The sequence below is a fragment of the Eschrichtius robustus genome, chromosome 5, assembly GCF_028021215.1.
Source record: "Eschrichtius robustus isolate mEscRob2 chromosome 5, mEscRob2.pri, whole genome shotgun sequence".
NCBI classification, from domain to species: domain Eukaryota; kingdom Metazoa; phylum Chordata; class Mammalia; order Artiodactyla; family Eschrichtiidae; genus Eschrichtius; species Eschrichtius robustus.
The window spans coordinates 123708224-123726098 of record NC_090828.1 but is presented as its reverse complement, the minus strand read 5'-3'; the positions used below and the strand labels follow the sequence as shown (position 1 = coordinate 123726098).

At 41.4% G+C, this 17875-nt stretch overlaps 1 protein-coding gene across 5 annotated transcripts in view; it reads left to right on the top strand.

Moving 5' to 3' along the window:
- MGAT5 (alpha-1,6-mannosylglycoprotein 6-beta-N-acetylglucosaminyltransferase) overlaps nt 1–17875 on the top strand; it is a 371967-nt gene that overhangs the window by 253404 nt on the left and 100688 nt on the right. For all 5 annotated transcript variants that reach the window (XM_068545240.1, XM_068545241.1, XM_068545239.1 and 2 more), the window contains one exon: nt 5396–5529. In XM_068545240.1, the coding sequence (XP_068401341.1) occupies nt 5396–5529 (134 nt within the window). The remainder of the gene's footprint in view (nt 1–5395; nt 5530–17875) is intronic.

Here is a 17875-nt window from a genome sequence, read left to right as displayed (position 1 = left end):
ATCCTGTAATAAACCACAATGGAAAAGAAAAAAACGAAAATTCAAAATATTAAGAATCTTCTCAAAAACAGAGTGGGGGGGAACACCCATTGTTGTAGAATTTCTTTGCAGTGGCAGTGATTTTCTCACTGGGCAGTGAAATGGTCTTGGGCAGAGGAAAGGGATTCACTGAGAGGAGACTACCCACTTTTCATTGCCTTTTGGATATACAGGCAGACCTCGAAGATACTGAGGGTTTGACTCCAGGCCACTACAATAAAGCGAGTATCACAGTAAAGTGAGTCACAGAATATGTTTGGTTTCACAGTGCACATAAAAGTTATGTTTATACTATACTGTAGTCTATTGTGTGCAACAGCATTATGTATTAAATATATATATATACACACACCTTTATTTATTTATTTATTTATTTATTTATTTATTTATTGGAGCATAATTGCTTTACAATGTTGTGTTAGTTTCTGCTGTACAATGAAGTGAATCAGCTATATGTATACCTATATCCCCTCCCTCTTGGATCTCCCTCCCACCCCCCCACCCATCCCACCCATACAGGTTGTCACACAGCACCGAGCTGAGCTCCCTGTGCTATGCAGCATGTTCCCGCTAGTTATCTATTTTACACATGGTAGTGTATTTATGTCAAGCCTAATCTCCTAATTCGTCCCACCCTCCCCTTCCCCCCATGTGTCCACATGTCCATTCTCTACGTCTACATCTCTATTCCTGCCCTACAAATAGGTTCATCTGTACCATTTTTCTAGATTCCACATATATGCGTTAATATATGATATTTGTTTTTCTCTTTCTGGCTTACTTCACTCTGTATGACAGACTCTAGGTCCATCCACATCTCTACAAATGACCCAGTTTCGTTCCTTTTTATGGCTGAGTAATATTCCATCGTATAAAGGACACATGTACCCCAAAGTACATACCTTAATTTTAAAAATCCTTTCACAGGTATGAAATGCCCAGTGTGAGAATATAATCAATAATATTGTAATATCTTTGTATGGTGACAGATGGTAACTAGACTTATGGTGATCATTTTGTAATGTACAGAAATACGGAATCACTATACTACGCACCAGGAACTGGCATTGTGCTATAGGTCAATTATACTTCGAAAACAAAGACAAACTCATGCAAAAAGAGATCAGATTTGTGGTTACCAGAGGCAGGGGGTCGGGGGAGGGGGAGTTGGGGGGTGGTAGTCAAAAGGTATAAACTTGCAGCTATAAGATAAGTAAGTACAACCCAAGAGTTCTTATCACAAGGAAAAAAAATTTGATTTTGTATCTATACGATGATGGTTGTTCACTAAACTTGTGGTAGTCATTCCATGTTGTATATAAATCAAATCATTATGCTGTACACCTGAAACATATTCCGTGCTATGTGTCAATTATATTTCAATATAAAACTGGAAAGGGAAAAAAAAGTTTATATACTTTATTGCTAAAAAATGCTAACCAACCTCTGATAATGCAGGGTTGCCACAAACCTTTAATTCGTAAAAAATGTAGTATCTGCGAAGTGCAAAAATGTGAAGCACAATAAAGTGAGGTGTGCCTGCAGTTTCTTTAAAAAGCAAGATAAAAATCTGGGTTTGGTCCAGGATAGCACTCTACCTTCTGCATCAGGTTTTTCCTGTTTTTTGGTTTGTTGGTTTTTTGAAATCTTCATGAATCATGGGCTGCCATAAATGTTCTCCACTATATGGGAGTAGCCATATTTCTTCTTGCTAATAGGCCTTGTAAATAAACAAATGTTTTTTTTTCTTTTTAGCTACAGCATTAAGAAAAAGGAAGAGCTGTTTTTCTCTGGCGTTTTGTGAGTGGCAGGCGTCTGATAAATGTGCAGAAGGAACTGAGCGTCCCTAGACTTACATATTCTCATGATTAAGAAGGGCTGTTTGGATGGAAATATATTCTCAGTGGTAGCATTTAGGTCACTTAAAAAGGATGATTTTATTATTAAAATGGTCGCCATTCATTGGTATTTGGTTCTTGTTGGATGAAAAGGCATATTTTCTCTGCGGGGATTTTATGGAAGAGTGTAATGTTTTATCCCTCCTTTCTTTAATAAATCATCTGTGTTAGTGATATTAGCCGGCAGGAGGTCTGTTAGGACTTTAGTGCTGCCGTCTTTGTGGTCTGATGCAGCTAAGATCTCATCCAAAGGCCAAGCAGGTCCTCTAGAAAGTTTCTTGCCCATTTCTTTCCCTTTTAAAGATTAGAAATTGTCGGCGCTCTCTGTATTCATCTTGGGTGATGGAAGATGATAAGAATTCTGTTAAATGTAAAGTTATCATTTGGTTTTTTTTATTTAGGAGCAAATCTATGAGTCCTGTTGATCTTGGAAAAATATTTATAAATTCTGTCCAATTTATATAGGGACCCAGGACATTCAATGAAACATTTATTAAATAACTACATGCGACTAGTATTCTGCTAGGTACTGCAAAACTCATATCCATTTTGCTTCCTGTGAGGCCTTTGCTGAGTATGGAGAACACACAGGAAAGTGAGACGCAGATAATCCAAGATATACCGTGTTTTACATCAAACTCCAAATTAGAAAGTAGGTCCTGACAAGGAGGTTGTGAGCGTCCATCTCGTAATAGTGTGGCTTAGTGCAGAGAGAATGTTCCAGGAATCCTTTGGCATTGCTGCAGCCAGCCCTGTTAGGAGGCCAGCTGCCTCGGGCAGCGAGGCAAATATCTTATTAAGTCATCAGTCTGTTCTTGATGCTCCAGACACACAAAAGACGTTAGAGGAAGAGCATCAGTACTAACGGCACACACCCAATTCCAGAACACACAGGTGTAGAAAGTGACTGAAGAGAGAAAACTGTGATGTTCAGGCTCCTCTGTCACAGACAGAGATCAGTCTCCTGCCCTGGGTTTATAAGACAAACCCAGAGAAGCTAAAAAAAAAATAGACAACTCCCAAACCAAAGCTTCAAGTATAAGCATGTAGAGTTATAAGTATCTCACGCAGCCCGTCATTCATTCTGTAGCCTTCCATTGAGCAGAAGCCAGCCTCACGTAGCGTACATATAGGCCCCATGTAATGAAAGTCCAAGATTTCAGGAGTTAGGCTCCCGCCAGGCATCTTTACTCATCAGGGTTTGTTTTAGTTATCCAAATTTACAATAACACCAGTAAAACTCCAAGTTAAAAATAGAGTCACAAGCTAGAGACGGTCAGTCAATTACAAACAAGTGGAGGTAGCCAGAGCCTTCAAGGCAAAGGTTTCTCTGATGAGGGTGGCCTGTTTCTCCCTGCTGTGCCTGCTCAGGGTGCTCGCACCTTTGAATCCCAGCTCTGTCCCTCTTGTGGGAGCTGAACCTTCCCCAGCCCCAGTTGTCAGTGTGTGTCCCTCCATCCCCTCCGCCCCTCTCCTGTAGTGACCTTTGCAGCGCTGCCACCATCATCCCAGCTGTTTTCTTTCTTTTTTTTTTTTTTATTGAAGTATAGTTGTTTTACAGTGTTGTGTTAGTTTCAGGTGTACAGCAAAGTGATTCAGTTGTTTATACATATATATCTAGTCATTGTGAGGATCGAATGTTCCTTGAGAGCCACATGGGAATGCAGAAGAAGGACACTGTTTCTGTGGTCAGTTTGTATTTTACTTTGTGGTCCTGGCCCACGCTCCTTCCACCTTGCCTCCCCTCTTTCTTTTCTTCCTTGTCTAGACAAATGGTGCTGATCTCTGATGTGAAAATCATCACACTAAAATGACAGTTTACTGTTGCTCTTCCTGGAAAATCCAATCTGGTGTTTGCACTCTTTTTTCCTGCAATATGCACTGATGTAAAAATAATTGGAAGATAGACTTCCTCCTAGTGGGGAAAGGAAGAAAGAAAGTGAATCAGATGCTTAAAAGTCATTGCCATCATCTGATTCTAAAATGTGGGCTCTATCTTTATTTACTTTTATGCTTATTGGTCCAGTAAGAGCCATTCAGAATTATTACTGATACATAACAACAGAAAGTAGTGCTTTTCCATTGGCCAGTCATGAGTTAAATTTACATCAGTGTTTTGAGAATCAGTGATGAAATAAATGTAACCAAAATCAATAAATTCTGTTTTAGTATTGATTCCTTTCTTCCGATTGGTCATTCTTTATGTTCCCCAAAACAATGGTCAGAAGGCTTTTTCTGTAGAGCCAGAGAGTGAATATTTTAGGCTTTGCTTGGCCATGTGGTCTCTGTTGCAGCTACCAAAGTCTCCTGCTACTGTGTGAAATCAGTCACAGACATACAGAAACAACTAGGTTTGGCTAGTTCAAATAAAACTTTATTTTTGAACACTGAAAGTTGAATTCCATATAATTTTCGCATCACAAAATATTCTCCCTTTTTTTTGTTTTAACCATTTAAAAATGTAAAGAACATTCTTAGCTAGAAGGCCATACAAAAACAGGCAATAGACCAGGTTTGGTTGATGCTGTTCTAAGGCTTTTGTGGAATAGCCAAACAAAACATTTTCAGTTTCACTTCTTTTTGAGCTCTGGGAGAAAACAGTAATGCCCTCTTACTATCAAATACATAAAAATCACCACTGCCTATTGAGTGAGATTCTAAGCTTTACCTAAAATCACGTACTGTAGTTAGTTGATGAAAATCTTGAATAATTGTTGAAGGAGACAGGACATGCCATGCGCTCTAAGCAGAATAAGACCTCCGTCTCAGTCTGCCCAGGCTGCTGTACCAAATCATCACAGCCTGGATGGCTTATAAATAGCAGAAATGTATTGCTCACATTTTGGGAGGCTGAAATTCTGAGATCAGGGTGCCAGCATGGTCAGGTGAGGTCGCAGACTTCTCATTGTATCTTCATACGGTGGAAGGCGCTAGGGAGTTCTGTGGAATTTCTTTTATAAAAGCACTATTCCTATTTATGAGGGCTCCACCCTCATGACCTTATCACCTGCCAAAGGCCCATTTACTAATACCATCTCCTTAGGATTTCAGCATATGAATTTGGGGGGACATAGTAACCTCTAAAAATGGTATTTCTTCCACAGTTGTTCGTTAGGCACCACTGTATGCTCAGCCCAGGCTAGGGGTACAGCAGTGACCATGGCAGTCTGCAGTTCCAGCTTTCGGGAACTTTTTATTTCGCTGGTATTTGAGCATCTTCTGTGATTAGTCAACTCATCTAAAGCAGATCGTATGAGCTGTGTGATGGCTCTGGCTCGAAAGTCACATGTGGGGATGTTTGGTAGACATGCTAGTGTAAAACCTCTCAATTCTTGCCCAGTGGCATTCAGTTTAAAGGATTTGTCCATCCTTGGTGGTCCCTGAGGGGGTAGAGCTTTTGTTTCTTTGACTTCGGGGTCAAGGTTGTAGTTTTACCCATGGCGTCTTTTATCTTTCAGGTGCATGCTGCGTGTCCTGGACTCATTCGGCACAGAACCAGAGTTCAACCATGCCAACTATGCCCAGTTGAAAGGCCACAAGACCCCCTGGGGCAAGTGGAACCTGAACCCGCAGCAGTTTTACACCATGTTCCGTGAGTAGTTGTGTCTCACCTCTACTTTCTAGAACGCCGCCAAAGACAAATGGGGAGAGAAATGAGGCCACCATGTATTTTCAGTTGTGATTCCCAGAGCCCTTAGCTGTAGACATGGGTGCTGTGGAACCTTTTTCTTGGGAATAACTGGATTTTTTTTTTAAACCGGAATTGAAAGGCTATGTGAACATTTCGTAAAAAGCCTTAGAAATGTTCTGGAGAAAAATATGCAATATGAGGTATCACTGGAAACCATCTGGGAAAGGACTTTGGATGGACTTTGGCAGGCAGTAAACATGCTTCATGCGACACAGACACTGTTTAGGGTCCACTTGGTGATTCAAGAGGAATGAGGTCTTCCATGTGCATACGTTTTCCAAATAATTAAACCTTCATTACTTAAGCATCAAACTTTGTAAAGAAAAAAACATCAGTCTTTTCAAAATGGAACGATTTAAAACTGTTTCATACCTTACTGGTTTCTTAAACCTTGGGCCTAGGATGAAATCTCACCCTCTCTTGCTCACGTGGTGTCCATGTTGCCACGAGCAGTGATTATTTTGTGAAGTGATGTAGTGGACAGGCTAAAAGTTGATGAACCCGCTGGCCCCAACTGTAGCCTTTCAGCAATTTTCTGTGTCCTTTCCCACATTCACCATTTCTTGTTGCTGCCATCAGTCTACCTGCTTGTAGCTTCATTTCATTTATAACTAGCTGAGGACTGTGAACCCAAATACCAAATCCTGTAGTATTCATGCCAAAAATGAATTTATTGTTTAAGTCCATAGACCCTGGTGATTCCCCTTGATAAGGTGAATTCCTGTTCTGGAAATGAAAGGTCCTCCGAGTTAAACAGTTCATCTGGACACTCAGAGTGCAGATTTCCATTTTCCTAAATTAGCGGAATAATTTTAATCCAGAGATTTCCATCCTAGAATTAAGATCTGAGATGCGAATCTGTTTCCTTCTTTAAGACCCAAGGCCCTCTGCCGTGCCTTTTCCGCATGTACTGACCCTTCCCCCTCACGTGCAGCCATCTGAAGGTGACCTTTTGTCGGGTTCACTAAGTGCAGCAGCGAACACATTGGACTAATCCTTGGGTGTGAAGTATGAGAAGGAAGGATGAATTAAGAAGGGCTGTGGCAGATGGGGAAGTGATTTTTAAAATCTGCTCATGTTTAAATGTTCATTTTAGCTCAGAGAGGTGTGTGAGAGTATTCTGTATGCATCTAAAACATTATTATTACCGTTCCTGGAGCTCTGTCATCCTATCGTAGCCTGTCACTGGGGCGCAGTTCAGGGGACAAACTAATATAGGGCTTGGTGACTGGCAGCATGGTGAGAGATGGCTAGAGTTACCTTCGGATCGACATTGCTGTGTGACTTTGAGGGGCTGGGATGAGGTGACACAGAATAACCTAAGAAGTGGCTTGTGTGTCACTTCACATACATAAAATGTTAGCTGTGTCCAAAATGGCCAAAACTACTTAAATGACATGGTATATCTATGCCCTCCGTGGGATGGTATTTCCCTATATCTGGGGCGTAGAAATAGGAGGCTTTTCCAGAAAGAAGTTCTCTTTTAGAATGTTGGAATTCAGAGTCCAAAAAAACTTATTTTTATTCTCCATGAATGGAGGATTTCAGCAGTGTCGGTTGATTGAACTGAAATCAATTCACTGCTTACAATATAACTAAAGTTGGAAAAATAGATTAATTCTTGTTAACCTGGGAAAGGGCTGGTTTCTTAACTGACTCAGAATTCAGCAGGAATCGGGGGCAAAACTGATAACATTTGTCTGCCTAAAAAAAAAAAGAAATCTGTATGGCAAAATCAACAACACAAAAAAATAACACCATAGCAAATTGTGTTGCAGAGGATTAATATCACTAATGTATAAAAAGCTTCTAAAAATTGAGAAGAAAACATTCCACAATCCAGTAGGAAATGGGCAAAAGCAGTTCAGAGAAAAAAGAAATGTATTGCCCCCAATATATGAAAACATGTTAACCTCACTCATGATAAGAGAAATGCATTTTAAAACTGCACCAAGATCCCATGTCCCGCGTATCAGATTGGCAAAAATCTGAAAGTTTGCTAACGCAGCTCTTCCTATGGTGAGACTTAGGGAAAGCAGTGGGAATGCAGCCCAGCTGGCACTTGCCCCTGTGCAAGGGGATTTGTCACTGTCTAGCATAGCTTCCTAGGCATCCTTCCTTTGACAAGGTCATATCTAGGAATCCATCCCAAAGATAAGTGAGCAAAGGTCAGACATGGTATGTGTACAAGGCCATTTATTGCGGCACTATTTGTACTAGGAAAAGACTGGCAATAACCCAAAGGTTCCGAATAGGGGACTGAGTGAATAATATGGTCTATTGATAGAGTGAAGTCATGTGTAACTGTGCAGAAGGGCTGAGGGAAGACTCCACTCTCTGGAGGGAGATGTCTAGGATATATTAAGTGATAAAAACCAAAGTGCAGGAAGGTATGTGGAGTCACTCCCTTCTATATAAGAAGGGTATGGGGGGAGGGAAGTGTGTGTACGTGTATGAGTGTGCTTGTGTTTTCAAAAGAAACAATGGAAGAATAACAAGCTAATAAAAATGATTACCACTGGAGGAGGGTTGGCAGGGACAGGGATAGAAAATAAATGTCTCTTTTTTTTTTAATTGATGTATAGTTGATTAACAATGTTGTGTTAATTCCTGCTGTACAGAAAAGTGATTCAGTTATATATACATATGCATTCCTTTTTATATTCTTTCCCATTATGGTTTATTGCAGTATATTGAAAATAGTTCCCTGTGCTAGATGTCTCTTAACGTACTTTATTTTGACTTTGGAACCATGTAAGTGTTTTACATAATTTAAAAAGAAAAAAGAATTCACTAAAGATTGAAAAGAGATCAAAAAATGAAACAACAAATCTGTGTCAGGTTGGTGCTAATCTCTCACACAGATAAAATAATTATTTCAAGTGACTTTAAAGCACAATCTTTGGACCATACAGTTGTAGTGGGGAATATTTATATTGTTATTTGAAACTATTACAGTTATACTGTAGGAACTACAGTTTGCAGTATATAGGAAGGCGGGGAGTGTGTAAAGAATTTAAGTAAAGATTGTATAATACTCAGCTTGAATAGGAAATATCACTATGAACTTATATTTTCTCTTTGAAAAGGAAATGTTTCCTAACTCTGTACTTTGAAAAGGACCAAAAGTAAAGACAATCCAGTGGCAGTGAGTATCCTTAACACTCAGATTGGGATTCCTAAGTACCTTTCCCACTAAAGGAACCTCTTTCTAAGATAAATAGGTGATTCCAGGTCTAGGGCAGGAACCGTGAAAGATGGGACATCTTTAACGTGGAAGCAAGGAAGCTAAGAAGGACCCCTGGGGTGGAGTCAGAAGGACACAGGAGCCAAAGCTGGGGTAGTTTGAGCATCAAAAAAAAATAATGACTGCAGTGGATTGGAATCAAACCAATGGAAGATAATCCATGAATCCAGAATGATAGTCCAAGCAAGAAAAACCCAGAAAAATGAATCGATCACCTTTGCGAGTTGCTAAGACACCGACTTCATTACTCTGAAAAATAAAGGGAAAGAATCCAGCTTTGATCGTGCCTTTCTAGGACAAATCGTATTTGAAGATAATCAAATAGTTGATGAGAGAACGTTGTTAATTATGGGGAAATCACAGCTAATAAATGCAAAAGGAATGAAAAATTAGAAAATCAGCATTTTATAACTCCTAATGAGACAGTGGAGCAAGGTGGGGACCATCAATGGTGGCAAAATCTATCAAGTATAACAGGGTGATGGAAAATTTCCTCGTGGCTAAGTCCGGGTCCAGTCGAACTCGGTCGTTGCCACAGAATCTTCCTTCGGGTAAGTGTGACCATTCTCACGGCCTGAAGGGGAAGACCATTCCTTTGAGTAGAAGATGAAAGTGTCAAAAGTGTACCTATGTCTTGTCAATTTTTAAAAAATGAAACAGATTTACTAGTGCTTAATAGATGGGCTGATAGTAGTCATTACATAATTGATGTATAGTGTGCACATACACCGTGGGTGTACTTGGATTGTTTCCTCTTGATGGGATGCACAAGGAAAAGTTTGGAGACCACAGAAGTAGTGTTGTACTTGTAGAATCAGGTCGTCGTCAAGTCCGGCTGTCTTATTACTGGATTAGCAGTGTTCTGGCAGGCGTGGAGTACAGGGAGAGGATGGAGAAGGCTGTTTAGAAAGGGCCCAGCAGGAGGATAAGGAAAGAGGAGAACGCACCCGCACTGTTCCTGAAGCATCTTTAGGAGTAGGGCAGTGAGACAGATGCTTCTGACCAGGTTGATGCTGTTGAATATTCAGAGGGCACGTCTCACTTTAAGGCTGCTTGTATTTCTCCTCTAACTCATTTCCTCACTAAGTTGGTAGAATTTCTACAAGCTGAAAAGCCTGGCTTTTCTTCACTGTTTTGCCCCAAATCTCAGAATTTCACTAGAACTATCCTCTCCGGGTATTCTGTCTGCATTTGGGCATTTTTGTGTGTCAGCATAGACTGTTCCCAGCACCTTCCTAAGCAGCTTCTATAGGGACCAACCGAGCGGTCAGACCACAGTAAGGACATTTAACTAGATCTTTTTTTTTTTTTTTTAAACATCTTTATTGGAGTATAATTGCTTTACAATGGTGTGTTAGTTTCTGCTTTATAACAAAGTGAATCAGCTATACATATACATATATCCCCATATCTCTTCCCTCTTGCGTCTCCCTCCCACCCTCCCTATCCCACCCCTCTAGGTGGTCACACAGCACCGAGCTGATCTCCCTGTGCTATGCGGCTGCTTCCCACTAGCTATCTATTTTACATTTGGTAGTGTATATATGTCTATGCCACTCTCTCACCCTGTCACATCTTACCCCTCTCCCTCCCCATATCCTCAAGTCCATTCTCTAGTAGGTCTGTGTCTTTATTCCTGTCTTGCCACTAGGTTCTTCATGACCTTTATTTTCCCTTAGATTCCATATATATGTGTTAGCATACTGTATTTGTTTTTCTCTTTCTGACTTACTTCACTCTGTATGACAGACTCTAACTCCATCCACCTCACTACAAATAGCTCCATTTCATTTCTCTTTTAACTAGATCTTTGAGCGATGGTTTTTTCCAGGAAGCTGAGCTGAGAAGTGCAGTTCTTCCTCCGTCAGGGCAGGCCTCTTGTTCCTTTTCCCGCTTATCCATACTCTAGTGTGGCTTCTGAGCTGGGCACTGAGACCCTCCTCCTGCCCCAGAGCCAGCTCTGAAAAGCTCAGCATGGACCAAGCTGTTCCTCCTCAAAAACCACAGTGCCTTCCCTTTGCCCATGGGGTCAGGTCCAAAGTCCGTAGCATAGCTCTCGGGCCCCCTGCCTTCTCTCCCCTACCACAGCTCTCCCCTGGCCTCCCCGACCTCACCAGACAGTCTGCTGGTCTCTGAAGGTGCCACCATGATTCCTCACCACCTTTGCCGCCTTCATATCACCCTGCTAGCAAAATTTTATTTTTCTCTTGAAGTCTCTATTTAAATGACTTCCATCTTTCCAATCAAATTAAAAAAAGAAAAATAACCCTATTATGAAAACAGGGAAAGCCTCCCCAAGGAAAAAGGCCCCCCTATCCTAATGTAAGCATTATTATCTTTTTCAGGGGTATATTTTTGCATAGTTATAACACACATACTAAAATTTTATATCTGCTTTTTTTCCATTTACTATATCAAAAAATATTTTCAAGGTTCAACTTTTAAAACCATTGTTTCCAAGGCTGTTTTATATAGTCTATCAAGTGGACTTTGTATTTATTTGGGGTACGTTTGCTAATTCTTGTTGAGAATTAATTGTTGCTTTTTCTGGGCTTGCCAGGGACTTGACCCTATATTTAGGCATTGTTTCAGTCAACAGCCTTTAATCTGCTGTGCGTACTGCTTTTTCTAAACTCCTGAAGAAGTTTAGAAAAAATAAGGTATTCTCTTATTTTTCTCAGTCCCAGACAAGGTGCATCATACCCCAGTAAAGGAATGAAAGGAATCTGCCCGCACAGAAAAATCAAATAGAGAAGACATCTGCCTGTACCATTTACAAGAGAAAATAAAACCCTGAAGTTGGTGTCTTGCACCTTGAATTATCCCGTATTTGGATAGTTCTAATTATCTGCCTGGCACCCTCTTTCACAACTTCGTCAGGCTTATGTAAAAACATCAGTAGTGGGAAAACATCTTCATCTAACTGAGTTTTTTTCCTCTCTTGCCGTGAAGACTGTGGCTGAAAGCACAATAGCAGAGATTACCAGATTCCTCATTCCTAGTTTCAGGCAAGCTGCATCTCAGACTTACATTCACCTCCTGTCGTTGAAAAGTTTCCATAACGTTTGTTAGTCTGTTTAGCAACCTCACTGTTCATATCACTGTAATAGAACGTTTCCTATTTTCGAGGCAAAGTCTGTTTGTATTGGTTTATTTTTACTTAAGTAATTTTTTTAAACCATTTTTTAAAAATTTATTTATTTATTTATTTATGGTTGTGTTGGGTCCTCGTTTCTGTGCGAGGGCTTTCTGTAGTTGCGGCAAGTGGGGGCCACTCTTCATCGCGGTGCGCGGGCCTCTCACTATCGCGGCCTCTCTTGTTGCGGAGCACAGGCTCCAGACGCGCAGGCTCAGTAATTGTGGTTCACGGGCCCAGCCGCTCTGCGGCATGTGGGATCTTCCCGGACCAGGGCTCGAACCCGTGTCCCCCGCATTGGCAGGCAGATTCTCAACCACTGCGCCACCAGGGAAGCCCAGTTTTTACTTAAGTCATTTTTTAGTCCTTTTGAGAATTTGCCTTCTGGGTGCTCATATTGTGTAATTATAGTCCGGGCTGGGAGATACTCAGTGTTTCTCGATAACATGTAGAAATCTGGGAGCTGTGATAGAGTTGAGTGAGGAACAGATTGGGGATTCTGGAGGCATTAGAGCCTCCCTGTTTTACCTCCAACCCCTTTGCATTTGTTATACCATCTGGTCTCTGATGTTGTGCTTTCTCCCGTAGGCTTTTAGGTCTCCCAGGGTGCCAAGTCCTCTCTGACAGCCAGACCATTGCATGTGCTGTTCCCTTGTCTGGAAACCGTGTCCCTCGCTCCCCCGTCCCCCCTGCTCACCCTCCAGGGAGGTGTCCTGTCCTCCAGAAAGCCTTCCCTCCCTGAGCCTCGCGCCCCTGCTCCTTTCCCCTGCCCCACCCCACACCTGTGTGCCTGCCCGGAGGCCGCTTCGCCATCTCCATGAGCATCCTCACTGCTGAGTCCTCAGTCCCTGAAGTTGTACCATCGCTGGTGACAAATACTGGTTGAGTTAAGAATAAAGAACAAAGTAGACCCAACCACAGAATGGAGTTAATGAAAATGTAAGTAACATCGTGACACTCCTGTGCCCACAGTGACGTAGCCTCTCACTGTAGGGAAAGATGTCACCCCAGTTGCCTCAAGGCCTGGAGTGGTCTGGCCCTGCTACCCCCCCACCCCCCCGGCCTCATCTCTTACTACGTGTCCTCTTCCTCACTACTCTCTAGCCTCCTTACTGTTTTTTGGGTGGGCCAGGCACACTCCTACCCGAGGACCTTTGCATCGGTTGTTCCATCCTCCAGAACATTGTTCCCTTAGACTTCCATATCCCTTCCTTCAGGTCTTTAACTCAAATGTCACTCCAGTGAGACTAAGCCTGACCCCCCTCCCTTTTTTTAAATGCAACTCCTTTCTCCCCCAACTTCTTATACCCATTCCCTGCTTTCTTTTCCTCTATAACTGTATTATCACTTAGCATTTATGCTTCAGGGACTTTTATTTTCTTTTTTTCTCTGCTGGAATCTGAGGATAGTATTAGTAGGAGTTTTGTCTGTGTTGTTCATTGCTGAGACTCCAATACCTTGAAGAATGTCTGGCACATAGTAGGCATTCAGAAAATACTTATCGATTGAATTAAATTAAATGGAACGATAATGCCAGTTCTATTTTTAGTCCATGCAACAATGTAGGGAAGCGTAAGAAATGTACAAATCTAAGGTTACGCTGTAGCACAGGGAACTATATTCAATATCCTGTGATAAACCATAATGGAAAAGAATATAAAAAAAATGTGTGTGTGTGCACGTGTGTATAAACCGAATCACTTGGCTGTACAGCAGAAATTAACACAACATTGTAAATCAACTATACTTCAATTAAAAAAAAATCTAAGAGTACAGAAGCTTCTTGAAGCCAGTGAACTCATGTTACTCTCCCTTGTCTTCCCACAGAAATTATTCACATGGTTGGGTTTTCAGGAGTTGTTCAGATCATACTGGTGGTCGTTGTCATTGACATTCTAACTCTTTGAGTTTCTCCAAGGACTTGGGGTTTGCATCCACGTTTATTTGCGTGATCAGATGGGAATAGTGGCTTGTAGACCAAAAATTTTGCCTGACAAAACAGGGATTTTAGAAACAAGCCAGTTCCCTTTCATGCAAGTGACAAACATGTTGGCTTCAGCTGAGGATCCATGGCTTCCGTGTACGACTTTATTTTCAGGGCCTGACAAGCAAAGGAGCTATTTGTGATTCAAGCAGCCTTTTTGGCCTTTCACTTGGACCAGGAGGGCTCTTGGCTTTCACATCTGTGCTGACCAGTGAGTAACAGGATCAGCCTTGTAATTCCTTCAGTCTGAGACTCAGCCTTCAGGAGTAATGTTCTTCTAAGGGGTCCATTCCCTCCTAAATTGCTTTTTGACGCTTGAAAAATTTACTCTGGTGTGTCTTCTGTCAACAGTTCAGATGCTCATCTTTTCAACTCAGCTGTACATGATAGTTTCCCCAGCGTGCATCCCAGCCTCCTGTCTCTCTAAGAGCCTAGCATCACTACCATTTGGGAAACAAAATCAATTTTGACGAAATTTGAAGCAAAACATCACTATGTGCGTTTTTTTAAATCAGATGACTACTTGTGTGATGTAGCTATTTTTCAGTAGAGTTTTTTTCTGTCATGTAGGTTTCGTCATCACCAGAATCAGCATCAAAATTGTGAATGCCGTGAATGACAGCAGCCAGTATTCTTCCCTGTTTTGTTATGAAATTTTTGAAATATAAAAAAATGGAAAGAAATGTAAAATAGAAACCCAAAGCCTAGACTCCACAGTTAACAGTTTGCTTTATTTGTTCTATGACCTATCCATCTATATGTCTATCTTCTCCCCATCCATCAATCCAATTTTTTTTCCTTTTATGCATAAAAGAACACTTAACCCTTAGATGTTTCAGCATGACATCATTAACTAGAGTTCAGTATTTGTCACCAAATTGTGTTTTGTTTTGTTTTTTTATGTACAAAACTGAATTATTTTATTTGTTTAATTGTTTACTGTCTTCCTCCCTGGCTGAATATAAGCTGCATGAAGGGAGCTTCACCCATGCTTATCTTGTTCACTGGCATATCCTAAACTCCTGAGTTGTTGCCTGGCTCATAGTAAGTGCTCAGTAAATGTGCCGAATGTTGAATGAATGATGATACTGAGAAACCTGTGATGTTAGAATTTTAAAAGCCTAGATCACTGATTTGTTTCCCTTCTTGCCAACATCTACTTTGTGACCTAGATAAAAAGCTATGTTCATTTATCTATTTAATAAATATTTATTGAACATCTATACTACACCAGGCCTGAGCTAGGTTCTAGGATAGAGTGGTGAGCTGCCTTAGCTAATGATGAATCCTGAGAAGAATGGGCTTTGGTTTGGGAGCTTGTGTGCAAAGAACATGATGCTGGAAGTAATTCAGGCATGACCTCTGCTGCCTAGCAACAGAGCTCTGCCTACAAAGTCAGTCACACCAGGTAATGAAGCATTCATCATTGACTTAATCAGTCGTTCATTCAAAAAATATTTTCTCAGTTCCTACTGTGCTCTGGGCTCCTGGAAGTCGGAGACACATAAAACGTGGCTCAGTCCTCAAGGAGCATATAGTCATAAGTGGAGACAGTGACGTGTGATAAGGACTAACTCTTCGTGGTCTAAGAGAGCAGAAGAAGGGTACTCATCTCAGTCTTAGGGAGTCAGCGAACCCTTCAACTAAGAGGCGATGAGAGCTGAGACTTAAACGCAGGAGGAAGTGATAGACATGCCAGACACATGCCAGCATGAGATAAGATGGAAAAACACGGCATTAAAAACCCCGGGTAGGTCATGAAGAAGAGATATCCGTGGAAGGGTGACCTGGAATGACAGGTATACTTGGGCGCTGCTTCCCCCTGAGGGAAGTGAAGCTTTTCAGCAGGAAACTGCCATAGTCACATATTTGTTTCAAAGAATACCTTGTCAGGCAACACAAAGGATGGATTGGAGTTAGGAGGCAGTGAGAACGGGACGAAGGGGCAAGGCTGGAGGTGTGGAGACTACTCGGAAATCCACTGCAGGGTTTACGCGGGTGCAGTGATATTCGATAGTCATTGATTTAGATAGTCAAGAATTGGAAACATCCTAAAATGGTAGGGTGTATTAGACAGGATTTCGTTCAAACTGGCTTGGTCACAAGGGTTTGTTGGCTCTTGTCACTGGGAATTGTTAAAACCGGCTTTAGGCAGAGCTGGATTCAGGGCTTGGAGGATCTCTTTACTCTCCCTATCTCGGCTTTGCATGTCTCTGGCTTGGCATCATTCTCAGGCAGGCTCTCCTCACGTGGGCGCGGAGATGACGTTTGCAGCTCTAGACTTCTACCCTGCCAGCTGAGTAACCGTAGCAGCAAGATGTTGACTCCAAAAGTAGCGCGCTCACCATGGAGCAACTCTGGTAGGCAGGACTTGGATGGTAAACCCATCTTTCAAGTGAGCCTTGGTCAAGTCGAGTCCTGTGGATCATGTGCCCATCCTTGGAGGCATGGGGAGTGGGGGACATAAGAGGTCAGGATTGGCACCAGTTCAAGCCCCCCGAATGGAACAGAATTGCATGGCTGGTGTGGGAAGTGCAGTTAGTTCCACTAAGTGATGCTGGCAGACCAGAACCATGGGCATTCCATCTTGAGGGGGTGAGTCTAGGCACTGAGGTATTGTGCTGCTCTAACAAGTGTGGATGAGCCATGGTTATTACCCCAGAAAGATTACCTGTAGCACTTGGTGTAAGAGAAAAAAGAAATTCACAAAAGATCCAATTTTGTAAGACCCAGTTTTGGTTTGAGGATTAAAAAGGATCCATGAGTCTAGAAAAAAGGAGCCTAACAGTGGTTATTTCTAGGTGGTAAAATGATGGGCGACATCATTCTTTCCTTATACTATCTTTCTCTATTGTCTGAAAAAAAGTTATACACTGAGAATGTGTTTCTATTATAACTAGGAAAACCGTTTCTATTTAAAGAAAAACTTATCTATTGAAGTTTTGACAAGATTTGATGAGGTCAGAGCTAGGAAAGGTGAAGAGGAGAGAAAGAGGTGATGGCTTTTGAGAAGCTGACCTCCCCTGGACTTGGTGAATTGGGTGGCTGTGAGGCTGCAGAGGGAGCCCAGCTGGCTCTGCAGTTTCTGCCCTTGGTGACTAGGTGGCATGGGAGTCCCCAACACTGCAGGGCCAGCCGTGGTTGAAGGCCGGCAGACATCTGTTAGAATGAATTTTGTACTTCTTAAGAGATGTTTAGAACTAACTGGTTGAAAAATCAGACCTAGGAGAATTTATGCTGTTGAAAGAAGGCTCAGTTTGACTTAATAAAAATTGTGACTTACATTTCAAACGAGGACATTATAACTGCTTGGTAGATATAGTGTATACCTGATTTATTAAGTAGTTGATAAGCTCCATGAAGACAGAAACTCATCTTTATGTTGTAGTTCCTCAATACCTAGCATATACATGTGGTTCATAGAAAGAGTGCTCTGAAATATTTGTCACTGAATGAACTATTCCAGCTAAACTAACAGTAATTCTTAAAAGAAGTCATTGCAGGAGTCAGCTCAGGAAACTCACCAACCTGATTTGGTTTGTAATCATTTGTAAATAGGTGCTTTCCAAGTACTTAAAATAATGCTTTTCTTAATAAGAAAAAAATGTCCTAAAATCCTTTAAAGATCATTACTCATGTTTAGGAAATCCCTTCCAGCTCGTACCATGTAGAAAAAATCAGCTTGCTTCCACATACATATAATATAAGTTGCTCAAGAAGCTGAGGAAAGTCCCTCTCTCTCTCTCTCTCTCTCTCTCTCTCTCTCTCTCTCTATATATATATATATATATATATGTATATATATATATATATATATATATATATATACACATATATATATGTGTGTGTGTGTGTGTGTGTCATGTGTATTTTGGTCTAC